General features: G+C 34.0%; 1 protein-coding gene and 1 long non-coding RNA gene across 2 annotated transcripts; both read right to left on the bottom strand.

The window, feature by feature from the left end:
* Positions 1–2526: 2526 nt before the first annotated feature.
* LOC128547662 (uncharacterized) lies at positions 2527–6845 on the bottom strand. The gene is made up of 4 exons (XM_053520713.1): positions 6707–6845; positions 5246–5360; positions 4484–4547; positions 2527–3351 (listed from the first exon to the last, which is right to left on the bottom strand). Exons 1-4 carry the CDS (start codon positions 6789–6791, stop codon positions 2677–2679), a joined length of 939 nt encoding a protein of 312 aa, XP_053376688.1. The 5' UTR covers positions 6792–6845; the 3' UTR covers positions 2527–2676.
* A 3198-nt stretch (positions 6846–10043) lies between these two features.
* Positions 10044–13290, bottom strand: LOC128547661 (uncharacterized). Its single transcript, XR_008366623.1, has 4 exons — positions 13159–13290; positions 12915–12964; positions 10511–10576; positions 10044–10116 (listed from the first exon to the last, which is right to left on the bottom strand). It is a non-coding gene; the product is annotated as an uncharacterized LOC128547661 (long non-coding RNA).
* Between the last annotated feature and the right edge of the window lie 3917 nt (positions 13291–17207).

The following is a 17207-nucleotide window of genomic DNA, read 5'->3' as shown; positions in this document are numbered from 1 at the left end:
CATTTCCACAGATTATATTTCGATACGCTTCTAAAGTCAGGTCGATTTCCAAAATCATTAAAAAGCAATGCAGGCAAAGAAAATACTTATCTCGGTGAAGTTCACAATATTTTAAAATAGCTGATTAATGGTGAGAACTGTGTTATCATGCAGCTGCTAGGTTTATTTCATGCAAAAGATGGTTAATAACGATATTTAAGTTGATCATGTGAAAAAGTATTAGAATTTGCCCCGGAAGAGCGGTAAGTCGTGCTGAATTGACTACTGGGGGATATCAGATATATTGTATTTATCATGCTATAGAATGTTCCCTTCCACTCCTTTTACTGCAAAGGAATTAGTTCAACAGTCAGCATAGCTATATTTATTATATGCAAACTATATTTTTATTGTGTTACAAATGATGCGAGCCAGATTTCCCTCACATAAAGTTCTGTATTCTTAGCTAAGGCTTTACCAACAGTTAGTTACCTGCATTCAAGTAAGGGTTGTTCATAATAACCATAAATCTTAGCCCCATAAACTGTTTACAAGGGTATACTGCGCGTTCTAATCAACCCGGTACCTAAAACATTTGATGCTACTAATATCTTCAAAATGGGTCATTTATCGTTAAATGAAATACCCCGTAAGTGTAATGACAATCCTAATTGGTATTTATTGCTAATTCAAAAAAATGTATCCCAGTATCTCGCCATAATAACAGAAACTTTCTATTCAGATACAGTGGCAGACTACGCACCATGTTTGCACGTCAATATTCGTTAAAACGCAGCCTTAACGAACTAATAGTGCAACAAAAATTGTTTTTCCTCATGTGTACATGTGCATTTTCGCCGCTTTCTATATTTCTTCATTTTCTTTTCAGTCTCCAATCGACGACAATGTTTTAAAATACAGGCCTTTAGGGACACACACTCATGCTTTCATCAGGACAGCGGCAGCTGACATTAATAATTTGCTGATGCTCGTATCGGCCCGCCAGCTTAATTATATTTTTTATCTGCCACGTGATAGCGTTCCAACTATTTGTCATACAACACTTCATGTTTTCTTTCTCAATAAAACAGCATTGCCTACTTCGAATTATATTTGTTGTATCTTTTCGGACAGTGCAACCAGCATTATGAAAACGTGTACACGATGAGATTTAAACTTTTTTAAGTTGAAAATCTGCATATCAAATGATATTTATTATGTTTGTCCTAAACGCTCGTATTTAGATTACAAATAACACGTGCCAGCTTGATTATATCTATATCCGGAATATCTTAGACAGATATACACAATAGTTCACAAACAAATGAAGGAAGAAATTTGGAACCGCCTTGGAATGGCCATTGGCAAAAAACGCCACTAGGGAGTTTAGACCGGTTAAAAGTTCACTAAACTTTACTCTTAACTACCATCATGTTCCAAAGTGGTGACGAGTAGTGCAAAAATGTTGTGCCCACCAAGTGATCCCGTACGAACTAAAATATATATGGTACAATGTATATATGTTCGTAACAAATACTCTTGTAGATTTATGTATACAAAACGCAAAAGAACCATATACGTATGCACATCATACTTTTGCAGAAGACAGAACATCAGAGAATCAAGAGAAATATCGTCAAGGAACAGGCTAAATGACAGATGTCAGAGTAGCTCAGACTTTAAAAACTGCCTATTATTGAATCCCGTCAGTCAGAATTAAGAGTAACGTGTTGAGCTAAGCCTCCTTGTTCACGGGTAATTCGTGAACAAAGTGGTTGTGTACTAAGTACATTTACGCACATCAGTTTTTCTAGTTCAATACTTTTCTGTGGGATTACCTTAGATTCTGTTTTTCATAGTCGATTTTTGTAACAAGATTGATTTTCAGTATCACCTAAGTCCATATAAAAACGCCATCGATGATGTGTATGACCCATTCTTAAGATTACCAAATCGATATTCCTCTAGTATAACAGGTAGTTTTTATTTACTAAACTTTGCTCCTGAACCTTTTTTTGTCGTAGATAGATTATATAGATTTCATTTTAATTGGAGCAGTGCGTGTCGTTGGGAGTTATGACACTGAAACATTGTTATGGTATGACACCACTGTGGAATACAAAAATAAATATTCAGATTAATACTTTTAACTTAAATCAGCACTCTTTAAAGTTTTATTTAGAACCTATAATGTTCCTGTGGGTTAAATACGATCAAAGTATATCTTACTCACTTATACAGTTATTTTTCATCCAATTCTATACGTTATATAACAATGAATGTAAAGAGGGCAAATTTTACTTAATGAATGATATAGACACAGGCAGTTTAAATTAAATAAGTGTACAGTAAGCTCCAAAATAGTTAGAAAGTCTTTAAGAAAAGCACACTAAGTACTGAAATATCTAGCTTGTAATACAGAAGATGACTATAAGACAAATCTTATATAAGTATCAGAGACACAGATTTAACTTTATACACTATACACTACATGGGTATGACATCTAAACTGTATGAAAGAAGCTGATGAATATTTTCTAACAATCAAATAATTTAGGAGGAATGCAACAATAGTCACAAAAGGTTAAAACATATTACGGTATATAACAAATTCAATAATTAAAAGTATAGCATGGAATACGATTGGATTTTCATGAACTAATAAATATACATATGTTCTAGTGTAAAGCTTAACACTTATACCCTTTCAATAGTATGGTATGCATGTCCATCAGTGTCATTTTCAGATTCACTATCTTCATCTTTTTGTTCAACATGTGGAGTAGGGCTGCTAGATTGCTCAATCTTCTGCAGCGTAAAATAAGCATGGTCGCTTGAAGGCGGATCTACTCCCGTCATTTCGGTCGTGTGTAAGTCGCAGCCTTGAACTTCATTAGCTTTGTGTGTAACATTTGCCGGAAGTCCTTTTGCTTCGTCTGCTAAAACGAAATAATCAGGGCACTCGCTTGTGCGGTCATTGTATTCAAGCCCTTTCGAAATTCCCTGCTCTTCATTGCGATCTTGTGTCTTTCGGCTGTTCAATCCAGTGTATGTGTGTTCATGCAATTCATTTCCCTTTGCATCTTCGTAAATATTAACAGATTCTTCTGATTTCAGTACATTATACACATGGTCCTCCTTCGCCGCATTATTTTGCTCTTTTACCGGTGCCTGTTTACATATTTCATTGGAGTTTGTTGGTAACGCATTTCGGTCAACATTTTTCACACCTGATATCTCTCTAAGTCTCGTATCTACTCCGAGGTAAACATGATCCGAATGTCTGTGGTCTTTCATGGCACTGTCTGCACTAGTCAAAGATTCATATGTCTTTTTGTCAGGACCAGACTTACTTTCGTTCGATTCAAAAGGCTGTAAAAGACGAACATGCATAATTAAATATACGAATTTAATACTAAGCGTATATATCTGTTTTTAAAACCTTGTTTAATCTAAATTTATTTTGCTTTTTATGTAAATATTTTGTTTTCATATCTTAAAGGCGGTTGTTTAAATGATACTTGCATTAAATCGTGAAAATATTGAAACGCCTATGAAAAAGAAACAGGTTACATAATTATATTGAGTGAAATCGAATTATTAAAAAAAAACATACCTATGTTTACAAAATGGAAGCATATGATGTAAATACATTAATTTTCAAACAGTTTTTGAGTAATCTCGAAAAGCAACACTTTCCTTCTTAGAAATTTCTAACATGCCTAGAACCAGCAAATTAAGAATTTGGTTGTACTAATCATGATTACATAAATATGTTAACTATCGAATATACAGTGTTAACGTATTAGGTTAGTGTGAATATATAAATACTGATGAAACTGAACTTCTTCATGTACGTTGAATGTTTGCCAAAATCAAAGTACATACATTTGTACATAATTATTTTATATATCTGTCCTGTCTATCTGTCACAAAATGTACGAGCCGGCCCGCTTAGCTCAGTAGGTAGAGCGTTGGTCTACGGATCGCGGGGTCGTGAGTTCGATCCCCGGGCGGGGCGTATGTTCTCCCTGACTATTTGATAAACGACATTGTGTCTGAAATCATTAGCCCTCCAACTCTGATTCATGTGGGGAAGTTGGCAGTTACTTGCGGAGAACAGGTATGTACTGGTACAGAATCCAGGAACACTGGTTAGGTTAACTGCCCGCCGTTACCTGACTGAAATACTGTTGAAAAACGGCGTAAAACCCAAAACAAACAAACAAACAACATGTACGTCCGGACGACTATTCCACTGGTTGCATTTTAATTGAACTTTATAGATGGATAAGAACATTGTTGATTTCCCGTTCAATGTTTTCCAAAAGTAAACTTGTATAACAAACATTGCTCAGCTTAACAGTTTAGAGTTTCCATCACCTTACACATGTTTTTGGCCGTGGCCAGACGTTACAGCTCTATTCATTCTTTAGTACTGGAAGTTATACATGTGAAATTTTACCAAAAACAACAATCTCTTGATGTATGTTTTATACTTTACCTCAGCATTGAAACCACCATCGTCCAGGACAACAACCTCTTCTATGTGTTTACCCGTTCCTTTTCTACAATAGTACACAGATTGCACATACCCACAGTATATAAAAAAACTGAATGACTAGTCTTTGATTGATAAGATTATTCTCTTAGTATGAATAACATTAATTCTATTCACGAAGTATTCAACAAAGAAAGTGTAGTAAATTACTTTTCATTTAAGGTTAATTGTGTTTTGTCTAATGGCTATAAAGAAGCACAGTAGTCGAAAGATGCGTTCTTATGGAAAATATAACCACTTATGATGACTTAGCAATAAAACATGTAAAAAGATCCCTTGGACGCATAGAATGCAACCAAGCAGACTAATAGCAGACTCGGTTTGATAGAGTCTGTTCATGAGAGGTAATGAAATGTGAAACATCTCTCACGCCCCCTAGCACCTCTATTACATATCTAGCAGGTCTGATGCGTGATTTGAAATATATAAACTAAAGACAACCCAATAAGCAAGGTCCTATATATTAAATTGTAAGTTTCGTTCGATATAAATATAACTTAATGTTACATACATGTTTTATTGTAAACGGTAGATCATGACATTATTGACATAGTAATGGGAAAACATGCGAACACATTAGCAGCTTTTTCATCTCCTAGATCTCAACATACTAAGACCCTGCGTTTCATTTACGGCAAGTGAAGTTACAAGAATAAATCTATTCACACAAAGAATTATATATTTGCACAAAATATGTAAACATACCTTTTACAGATATTTCGGCGAAAGAGAAAGAGCAATACGAACACAGCACATAACACACCAACGATGAACGAACATATACTAGCAATTACGATATCCGGTACTTTTGTACAGGTCTCTGTAAAACAAACCTTATTTCTGTAAGCAACATAACTCACATATCTGATATAGCAACCAGCAAAACGCACTCTTCAGACTTGTCTGGGCCTGACAATTATCAGTAAAAAAAAAATACTTCAATTAAATTTGTATTTAGAGACGCGCCACAAAATAACAGAAATCTTTTTATACATGGTTTGCATGAAAAAAAAAGAAAAATAACAAGTATCTAGTTCCAAATTGACAGTGACATATATAAGGTCAAGACAATGTCTTTAAAGTCTATATATATATTATCAAATCAATATAGTAGTATGCATAGTACTTGACGTTTTAAGGTTAGTTTAAGGTTGTTTCTACAGTGTAAGATTCTATGAATTATAAAAACATACTGAAAAGAGAATGACTGAATAAGTGTTCAGATGAAGTTGTGAAAACAAATTAAATCAGAGAGGGCACAAATTTTCCACCTGTATTTTGTTTAGAATAGCTGTATTATCCTAGTATTATCAGAATGATTTGCAGGAAGTTTACCTGGGAAGAAAAGTAGGTCACTAGGTTGTGGTGGGACCCACTACAACCATGTGACCTACTTTATCCCCAACATGAACTTAATGAAAATCATTTCGATAATACTATTACAAACAGCTACTCTACAAAATATCAGGTCGCCAATGTCTGGCCATTTCTGAGTAAAATTGGTTTGTACAACTTATGTGCTGATTTCATTTAGTTTTTTTTATCAGTCAGTTATTTTCCAGCATCTTTTAAAGCTGAATAATCATCTTACACTCTAGAAACAATGTGTGGTCTAAACATAATATAATGCATAAGGTACATGTCGTACGTACTATGCTTACTGCTACATTCATTTACTCTTTCTTTTGACCTCCTAAATGACACTGTCAACTTCTAACTGTAAAAACAAAGTCGATATACTTGGAAAACTAATAGAATACTGTTATTCTGTGGTGTGTTTTAAAGTTGATTTATAGTTGACATCAGTTACCAACATGAGCGGCTCCTCCAAAAGACTGTTAGTCAATTTAGGGTTTAGATCTAAAGCAAAGTGCAACATACAGAAGATACTGGATTTCCAGAATAGTCCATGGTCATGTAAGGTGCACGGTGTAAGGCGCACTACATGGAACCTAAATTTAAAAGCGTATCCGAAAGTCTGTAAGTAATTTTATATGAAGGGTCTAGCCTCCTGGTGGGTTTGAAACAACGACTTTCAGTGCGGGAAACCACATGCTGAATTTGTGGAATAAATTGTTATGAATGATATTAAAGCTATGAGATAAATTGTTACGAATGATGCTATATTTGTTGAATGATTAAGGAAACAACTAAGTAAATACCGACCTTCGACATCTGGTAATTTGTGCTGGCCATATCCAGAAGGTGATGTTATAGTTTGTTTTTTAGTACTCGTTGAATGTTCAGTCATGGAACTTGTTGTTGGTTTTGATTTACGTGGAGTATTGCAGCTAGTTAGGGCAGATGTAATAATACAAGGTGTTGCAGTATTCAGCGGACAGTTGCATGTTGCATGGCAAATATTTTCAATAGTTTGATCTCTCTGTGTGGAAGGCAGGTGCTCAATGTACAGTAGTATGGTTCTATTTTTCTTCGTCCAGTACGCTTTGAAATTTTCAAACAGTTTTTGCGTGAAGCATTTCATTGGCTGTACTTGAACTAAACGTAAATAAAATTGAATATTGTGTAAAATATGAATGAATAATTTAAATGAACTTTTATGAAGCTGTTAATTACATAATGCATTCGTCTCTGACATTACTGATCAAAGAATTTTATTGGTGAAATTTAGTGTCTGTTCAATCAGAATATCAGTCTTGACATGGCTGCACCTTTTCAAACGTTTTATCCGTTTTTAACATTTTAGCGAATATTCTTTCAGTAGCTGTAACATTACTGAGATATTGCTCACCTAACTTCCTTTCTAGAGTAAAGTTTTGGACCCAAAGTTTTTATTTTTTTCAATATATTGGAAAAAAGTCTCATGTCCCGCGAAAACGAAGAAACGACAAAATTTTGTCGTCTTGTCGTTCTATCGTCAAGTGACAACAAGCGGACTCGACAAATTAATTTGTCTTTGTTTCGACGTCCGGTTGACAGGCGCAATTAAATTACACATACGCATTTTCCCAGTAATTGAAGTAAATTAAAGTAAATACAGGTCTCTTGGCATTCCACTGAGCAAATATCATTTCAGTTTAATTCTATTCAACGCGGTAGACGGTAAAAGTTATTTTCTGTTTTTATCTGGGTGGCAATATTAGCCTGTCTGCATGTCAACCTGAAGGTGAAACAGATAAAATGAGTTGTCCTAACCTCGTTTCAACACGACACAATGCGACTTTATCGTGTCCTCCTAGTCACTTGCCTCCCACCATGACGAGGGCACAAACAAGACAGAAAATGTGTCATTTCGTCGCCCTACTTTTGACGTGCACTTGCGCTGACGGGGCGCCAACAAGACATTACCACAATCAGAAACAAGCCACCACATATTTCAGTTCAACATCCCATGGCAAATCAGTTGCCTTTCGATCCGATGCACCTTGCAGCCCTTCATAGCTATGGTATTCTGATGTCACACGTTTGATACGTTGCAAGTTGTACACGAATAAAGTTCAACGGGTTTCATTTTGATCTTTACCCGCATACTCGTTTAATTCGTTTTAGCTATTTCATTGATTGAATCATTTTTAAGCATATTTTGAAGGTCAAAAATACAGTTAAAGTAAGTTTTTCTATGTAGAAACAAAATGTGTCTTAAACTTTGCTGAATAAAAGAACTATTAGAAAAAAAGTAACTTACTACTAGTATTTGTTTTTGAATCCGGACAATATTCAGTGTGTTGTGGATTTGCAAAAGGGGTTTCCCCGATATTGTCAGCACTGTAGGAAAGAAAACTAAGTAATATATGCCCATAGCAAAAAGCAAGTGAGCAGTGACAGTGTGGTATATCTACGACATAAGGAAATATCATAAGAAGAAGAAAAAAAATAAAATAGTATTTTATTTTTCATTTTTGTTCATGACAAAAATCTATGAAATAGTTTTAAATTAAATCAAGATCACACTACGACTATAATCACTTTTTACAATTTACAAGTATATATATAATCGTTTGAGCTTGTATTTGTTCTTGTATTTTAATAGATAACCCCAGTCGTTCTGCATTTTAAAAGTATTTGCTTGACTGTTTTATCCTTGAAACTGTTCGTGTAATCTGTATCAGAAAGATATGCATAATATCCTTTGTCTAGCATGTCCTACACTACACAAAGTCTGTAGCATGTTGTAAGCATAGTCCGCATGTCGTAGAATAGACAGTAGCACGTCCAAAGCATAGTCAGCATGTCCTAAACATAATCAGACATTCGTAATGTAAACAGTAGCATGACCTAAACATAGTAAGCATGACCTTAAGATACTCAGCATGGCTTAAGCATACTCAGCATGACCTAAGCATGCCCCGAATGTTGTTATAGTAGCGAATAGTAGCGTGTCCTAAGCATAGTCAGCATGACCTAAGCGTAGCCAACATGTCTAATATAGACAGTGGCAAGTCTTTAGCATAGTCATAGTCGACATGACCCAGGTATAGTCCGAATGTCGTTATATAGTCAACATGCCTCATTTATATGGCCTTAGCATAGTCAGCATGACATAAGTATAGTCAAACGGATGTCTTAAGCATAATCAGAATGTCGTAATATAGACAGTAGCATGTCCTAAGCATAGTCAGTGTGCCACGAGCGTAGTCAACATGTCATAGGAACAATCAGCATGTAACATATATGCACAGTAGTATGTCCTGGGCATAGTCAGCATGTTCTGAGCAAAGTCAATATGTCCTTAGTGCAGAAAGGAGGTTTTTCCTAGCATAAAAGTATGTTCTACGCGTTATCGGTAGTAGGTATTTTGCATAGACAGCAGTCAGAATCCTGACCATAAATACGTTGTCAGTATGCAATAAGCATAATCAGCAATTTGTACTCAGCATAGTGAGCAGGTCTTAGCCTTAATCAACTGTACGTCACTAGTATAGTCCGCATGTTCTTTGCACGGTCCTTAGCATAATCAGCATGTCTTTAATATGGTCAGCATGTCCTAAGCATAGTCAGCGTGCCCTAAGCATAGTCAGCGTGTCCTAAGCATAGTCAACATTTATTTAGCATAGACGACAGCATGTCATATGATAAGCATATTTAACATGTCATTAGCAAAAGCATAGTCAGCAAATCCTAAGTATATTCATCATAATATAAGTATTTTCAGTAAGTCGTTTAGTGGGTAGCCTGTCTTTATCTAAATCAGAGGCATGTCTTTACCTTAGTTAGGAACTTGTCCTTAGGTTAACTAGCATGTCATTAGTATAGTCAACATGTCGTAGGTAACGTAGTCAGTATATACTAATATACTAATCATCGTCAGCAAGGCCTAAGCATGGTCAACCAAAAGTCCGAAGAATAGCCAGTGTGTCATAAGTATTGCCAGTGTGTCATGACCATAGTCAGAATGTCTTACCAATGGTGAGAAGCATAACAGCATAGTCAACAGCCAGCAATTATCATAGTCAGTATGTCAGGTAAAAAGTCAGTTACATATCCTGAGCAAAGTAAGAAAGTAAGGCCCTAAGTATATTCAGCATATCATAGCCATACTTACATTCTAAGCGGCTGTTTAGAAAATTTGCTCAGTGCTTCAAGAAACAAAACCGTTTGTTCAGTATAACTGTGCACTGTTAAAATAAATATAATTGTAACGAGCTTGAGTAAAACGTCACTTTACAATTAGTTTTACACAGCATCTAATTATAAAATGTACAAATGACATTGGGAAGAAGATAACTAAAGAAACTGAAGATATGTATCTTGTTTATGTAAATATCTGACGTAAAGTGATGATTTTGATCACTATTACAAAAACGTCTCAAATGTTTATAAATAACAAAATCACTTTTTACCTAATTCTGATTCTAACTGAAATAAAAAAAAACACGACTTTTTCGTTGTGACCTAATCGGTACTTAGAAAAAAAGTAATACTGTAAAACAACATTTAACATTAATAATGATAAAAATGTGCGGGTTCTAATATTTTTAATTATAAGTAATTGTATCCCTGGTACATTACATTTTGTTTTGCAAGTGTTTGTATTGACCGTCTTCGTGCCACTACAAAAGCTTTCTGTCGCCAGTCCTAAGAAAAATGAAAAGAGTTGGTATTCATATTTCAGTTTGCGTAAACATCGTGATTGACTAGTTCTGATGACTGAAATGAGAACTGATTTTACTCTTGCCAAAGCTCTAGAGAAAAAGATTTTTAAAGTCTGATAGCTGAAAACCTATTTCTAACAAAAAAGACCCACATGTGCAATGAAATGGAACCTTTGAACAACTTTGAAAGAGGGCTACCCAGAGATCATTTGTGTAAAGTTTCATTAAAATCCATTCAGTGGTTATGAAGGAGATTTTGTTCAAGGAAACTGTTGATAAAACGTGACCACGCCCTCTGGCGGCCATGTTTTCTAAGATGGTCCTAGGTCGCTCACCTGAGAAACACACCATAACACACCATGACAGTGTAAATATGTTTGAACTAGTGATTTCATGGAAAAAATATTCTGACCAATTATCATTAAAATTGGAGCAAAAATCTTGAGTATAAATAAGTATTTTCTTTGATTTGACCTAGTGACCTAGTTTTTGACCCCAGATGACCCATATTCGAACTCGGCCTAGATTTTATTAAGGCAATCATTCTGACCAAATTTCATGAAGATCAATTGAAAAATACAGCCTCTATTGGATACAGAAAGGTTTTCTTTGATTTGACCTAGTAACCTACTTTTTAACCTAGTGACCTACTTTTTGATCCCAGATGACCCATAATCAAACTTAAGGCAGATTTTATCAAGGCAATCATTCTGACCAAATTTCATGAAGATCAATTGGAAAATACAGCCTCTATCGCATACATAAGGTTTTTCTTTGATTTGACCTAGTGACCTACTTTTTGACCCAAGATGACCCATATTCAAATTTGACCTAGATTTCATCAAGGCACTTAATTTCAGGAAAATCAATTGAAAAATAAAGCTTCTATCGCATACACAAAGTTTATCTTTGATTTGACCTAGTGACCTTATTTTTGACCCCAGATGACCCATATTCAAATTTGACCTCGATTTTATCAATGCAATCATTCTGACCAAATTTCATGAAGATCAATAGAAAAATACGGCCTCTATCGTATACACAAGGTTTTTCTTTGATTTGACCTAGTGACATACTTTTTGACCCCAAATGACCCATTTTCAAACTCGCCTAGGTTTCATTAAGGTTATCATTTTGACTTAATTTTAGGAAGATCAACTGAAAAATACACAAGGTTTTTCTTTGATTTGACCTAGTGACCTACTTTTTGACCCCAGATAACCCGTATTCAAACTTGACCTAGATTTCATCAAGGCAATCATTCTAACCAAAATTAATGAAAATTGATTGAAAAATACGGCCTCTATCGCATACACAAGGTTTTTCTTTGATTTGACCTAGTTACCTAGTTTTTGACCCCACATAAACCTTTTTCAAACTCGGCCTAGAATTCGTCAAGGTAATCCTTCTGACCAAAATTCATGAAGATTAATTGAAAAATACAGTCTCTATCGCATACACAATGTTTTTCTTTGATTTGACCTAGTGACCTAGTTTTTGACCCCAGATAACCCATTTCAAACTCATCCTAGATTTTATCAAGGTAATCATTCTGACAAAATTTCATGAAGATCAGTTGAAAAATACAGCCTCTATCACATACACAAGCTAAATGTTGACAGACGGACGCCGGACATTGAGCGATCAGAAAACTCACCTGAGCATTGTGAGCTAAAAATCAAAAGAAAAAAAACAACATTTTCACCTCATGGCGAAAGCTGCCGCTACATACAAACTACGGAAATAAAAAAGGCTTCGTTTTCCTTAACCTGCGCAGTTCAGTTTACCAGGATGCTGAATTTTCTGCAATGTTTCAACGATGTATTTACATATATTTTACAAATCTGATTTTGATACGAGTACAAGATCAAACAGAATTGAGCGTACAGAGTAAAAACATGTGAAATTGAAAGCCATAATAAATTGATTACAAGACTATGATTTATTCCTTTCATCCCCATTTTTACACCTCCCCGGCTATTTTTATTTTCTCTAATATACTAATTTTTAAAAATACAAAGATTTTTTAGGAAATATTATACATGTTTTTTTTTTTTTAATTATTAGTGCAACAGTTTTATTACCTGTATACTGATATACATTTAAATGTAATGAATACCATATTTCGTTTTCAATATATACTCGTCATTTTGTGTCCTTTCTATTCAGTGATAATTAGAGACAAAATATAAAAAATAAAATCTTCCCTCCGGCCCATTTAAAGAAATTTAACGATATAGTCCAGCAATTAATTCATAATTGCATAACAGATGTTATTTTTTTTTCAATTCAAATTCAAAATAGAACAAAAACTGACATACCTAAACATATTATAATTAGATAAATCTTCATCTTCTTTCATGCACCATACCTGCAAAGAAACACTTTTGTTAATGTTTCATTCAATGAGTTTATTTTGCATAAAATCCACTGACAAAAATCACACCGAAATTCAAAAAGTGACATAATATACATTGAAAATGCATTTTTTAAAATGGTCAGTTCTTCAGTATTTTCAATAGCTCAAAAGTTTTATTCTAAAAAGAAGACAGAGATTTAACTTACGTTCGTTTATCCTAATCAATATATTTTTCACTAAAATATAAAACAAAGATTTTTTTTTATTTTGTTGCGTTTAACGTCGCACCGACACAAAGAACAAATAAAATGTTAAACATCTGGATAGGAATGAGGAAGTTTTGTCCATGGGAGTTTCAACAATAAAGATTTTACGTGAAATTCCCCTATAATTTACACAAATCATTTTGCATTAATTTTAACAAAAGCTATCTGAAATTCAATCTTGTTAAAATGGGACAACGTTTTTATCATTAAATGTACTAGTATTTGATATTTGTAAACTAGCGCTGACAATTATATACACGGAACCAGCTTACACATAAATACTGTGGTACGGAAATTATACTTCTAAAAACAATATTTTACGATTTCAAGCGTAGAGAAAAACACGTAACATTAAACTCTCACGATAAATAACTTACTAAAATTTCAATAAGCGCTCTTTTAAGGTATTAGATACCTAATAGTGAACTTCCTTTTAAAGAGTATTCAATTCTTACCATAAATCTACTTTTGGCTTAAATTTTTCAAGGGGGCATAGGTTCAAGCCCCACTGGGATCTTTTTTCCCTTATATTCTTTTTTTCTAGTAAGTTTTTACTTTTTTCAAGACTTATTATTGATTTATTGTACAAAATTGGAATGTTTTATTTGTTCAAAGTGAATTTACCTCTGAAACAGAAGGGGGCAGAGTTAGACATCTTTAAAAATACTGAGTTACTCTCTATTTTGCCTTTACTCTTTAGATTACATATTGTGGAAGAAATGTAGGTAGGTTTTACTTCTGCCCCAAGCTTATTTTTGAATGAAGTGACAAAACTTTAAACAGTCCCACAGGACTCGACCTTAATTTTCAATGTTGGAGTTTGAATTCTGACTTAAATCCTTTTACTTGAGGCCCCCTAGAAAAAATGATACTGAGTTTTATTTTGTGTTTTATAATTGTTTACCAATAGTTTGACATTTCTTTCATCTAAATTAATGGTGTAATGAATTCTCTGCAAAAATTTTGGACAATGGACATCATTTTGAAATTTGTCTCTACTTAAGCTTGAGGAAATACCATAAATTATGCAAAATCAAAAAAAATAACGGCACGGTTAAACATGTTAAAGTTGTTTAAAAATTACAACACAGAGCAAATGTGATACTGTAAAACACTTCAACTTTGCGCGAATTAGTTCTGATTTGTCCTCTTTTTGCACAAAATGGCGAACTCTCAATGATTTATTTTACTAGTACTTGCCTACAAATTTTCTGTATCAGATGCAGCTTGTATATTATTACGAAGTACAAAACCCTGTATCTAGCTTCCATCGGCCGATTGTTTAAATTATCCGGATCTCTAACTATTTCTATTACGGCTTATTGACTATAATTTTAGACAAATAATCCTACACCCGTTTGAAACAGCGAACATTTCGACGCATACGCGCCAAGACGCCACAATCAAGACGCTCTCAGTATACCGTATTAAATCATATGCATTTTGGTATGAGCTAGTTAAAGATTTTTTTTTTAAACTCGCGAATGTTAGCGAAAAATAGGTTCTCACGAACAGTACTAGTTTTATTTGCATAACAAAGGCAAATATAGTTGTAAAAGCTGATCACACAGCAGTGATTTCATGTTTATGTCTATTAATTTTGTGTTGAGGTAGTTAAGCACATTTGAAACAAATATTGTTCTTATTAGGCCATATTGTTTTCAAAGCATCATTGTATCCGAAGGAAATCGACTGGGTCATGTGCTTGATATTCTGTTAGAACATGTTTGAAAATACTGGCACTTTTGATGATTTTTCATAGAAAAAGTTTCACGATGTAGATTTTAATGAAACATTTCATGTGCTTGATATTCTGTTAGAACATGTTTGAAAATACTGGCACTTTTGATGATTTTTCATAGAAAAAGTTTCACGATGTAGATTTTAATGAAACATTTCATACTAGTAGATTTACCTATAATAATTATTAATTTCTATGGCCAAATGAATGTATAGGACCGTGTGTTTAATTTTTTACAATTCGAAAAATATCACTTGGAGTTTTTACATTGCTGTTTATGTTTCTAATGTTTTGAATTATTTTACATCCAAAGCTATCTATTGTCAAAACTAATCTTAATAAAGATACTAACACTAACTGTTTAACTCTTCATACATTTGATATAATAGATTTTGATACTTACCGGGACCGGGCATCACCCACTTGTTTCGGATGAAACGTTACGCAGTCACTTCCGGTAAATCAAACGTGTAGATCTACATTAAACACCCCGTTGAGAGGGCAAAACAATTCTCGTGAGACCATACACGAATGCTTTAGATACATAATATTTTATTTTTTTCCAGTAAATATATAATATAAGAAGAAATCAATGAAATGACATTGGTCTCGAGGGCGTTGCAAATCTCAGAGTAAGAAAGACGTACTGGTCGGACACGCTTGTTGGCATGTTCGTCTCGACGTCCAAGTAATATAGTACGGCGGTCGTGAAGAGTGGTGTCGTTCAACACTATTTTTTGCATACCAGATGGAACATTGGTGTTGGAAATTCCGAGGTGTAAGGTAACTCTCGTCCTCTAAGTGACGTATAATGAGCTTTACTATTTTAGTACATTCATGTGGTAATTTTGTGGTTTTTACATAAACCCGGATAAAGATCAAGTTTCACTTTGTTCCTAAAAGTAGATCTCATGATATTTCTCGAATCAAAAATTGTTATTTAAAGAAAACAAAAAGAAAGAAAAAAAAGAACATAACGTTTCGCTGCAGATGATTAAACAAAACAGAAACTCTCTCATTGATGTTTTCCTTTGTAACATCATGATGTGTTTTCCATTTACGGTGCATTGTTTAAATATGCTACTACTAAAAAAAATAAGAAAGTAATTGTTTTTCTTTATTTTTACTATAATTTTTTGGAAATATTCTATCACTGGTTGTACGAGGGCTGATCGAAAATTAATGTCACTCGAACCATAAAAATGCGTATAATGAAAATAAAACAACAAAAAATCCTACCCAAATACCTTGATCTATGAAAATATCATAAAATGTATTGCTTACTTATCAAGATATCGGCATGTACAGAAAACATGGTAACGATGATCGCCGCAAGACGTTAGAAATTGATATTTTTGTCAAGCCTTAGCACTATACAGCGGACTTTAACTTGCGAGCATGCCACCATAGTGTTTGCGGTTGACTTCTGAAAGGCGTAACTTCAAATCATTATAAAATCATTTGTTAAAGTGTACTATTTTGATATCAGTTGATGATTGCCTTTGTTTTTTATGAAAGAAACACTATTTTTTTTTTTGTGCGGCGAAATGCCGTCGTGGATGCATTTTGAAGTTCTGTGTATTTAAAACGAAACAACCCTAGAAAATAATTTTACCCGTGTAATCGTAATTGAATTAGCGTACATCGTGATACAATTTCTGTAACAATATAACGAGTGACGTTTATTCCGGGTCAACCCTCATATGTGCAGACTTGAATATCCGGCCCTCGAGTAACTGTTTGTGCGGTGTCTTGGCGTAGCATCGCCAATTAGTATTACCTGGACCTCACCAGATCACTTTATTTTTACATTCAATTTATAAAAATACACATGAACACACTTTCTGATTTAAAACCTGAATTGTAGACATACCCCTTTAAAGTGAATGAGGAAATACATACTCCTTTAAAGTGAAGGAATAAATTTTAAAATTTCATCTTAAACCTGTATACACATGACTGGTTATACCTTCTCTAATTTCATGCTTGTGTACACTTCTTCAAGAAATACAAATACATAAAAAGTGTATTCATATTGAGAAATAACAAGAAATATCTTTAAAAAGATGAAAACAAATTTGCATGAAGGTCGCTATAGGTCATTACACACAAGAGAAAAAATTGTCACAAGAAGCCCAGATTGCGATTGCGCCTGAAAACAATACCTGCAGAATGTACTAGTTTTTCAGCCAAAATATTTTAAAAATTCATTTTCGACTTTATTTATGAACGTACTCTAAAAACTTTC

The sequence above is a fragment of the Mercenaria mercenaria genome, chromosome 13, assembly GCF_021730395.1.
Source record: "Mercenaria mercenaria strain notata chromosome 13, MADL_Memer_1, whole genome shotgun sequence".
In the NCBI taxonomy this organism is placed as follows: Eukaryota; Metazoa; Mollusca; class Bivalvia; order Venerida; family Veneridae; genus Mercenaria; species Mercenaria mercenaria.
Note: the sequence above shows the minus strand (reverse complement) of the source record. Positions and strands in the feature narration are given on the sequence as shown.

Excerpts from the sequence above, each read along its gene's own strand:
- LOC128547662 (XM_053520713.1), bottom strand. The coding sequence starts at position 6,791 with ATGACTGAACATTCAACGAGTACTAAAAAACAAACTATAACATCACCT. Across the intron at positions 4,548-5,245 it reads CGCCGAAATATCTGTAAAAG|AAAAGGAACGGGTAAACACA; the intron begins GTATGTTTACAT and ends GTACTATTGTAG. Across the intron at positions 3,352-4,483 it reads ATGGTGGTTTCAATGCTGAG|CCTTTTGAATCGAACGAAAG; the intron begins GTAAAGTATAAA and ends CGTCTTTTACAG.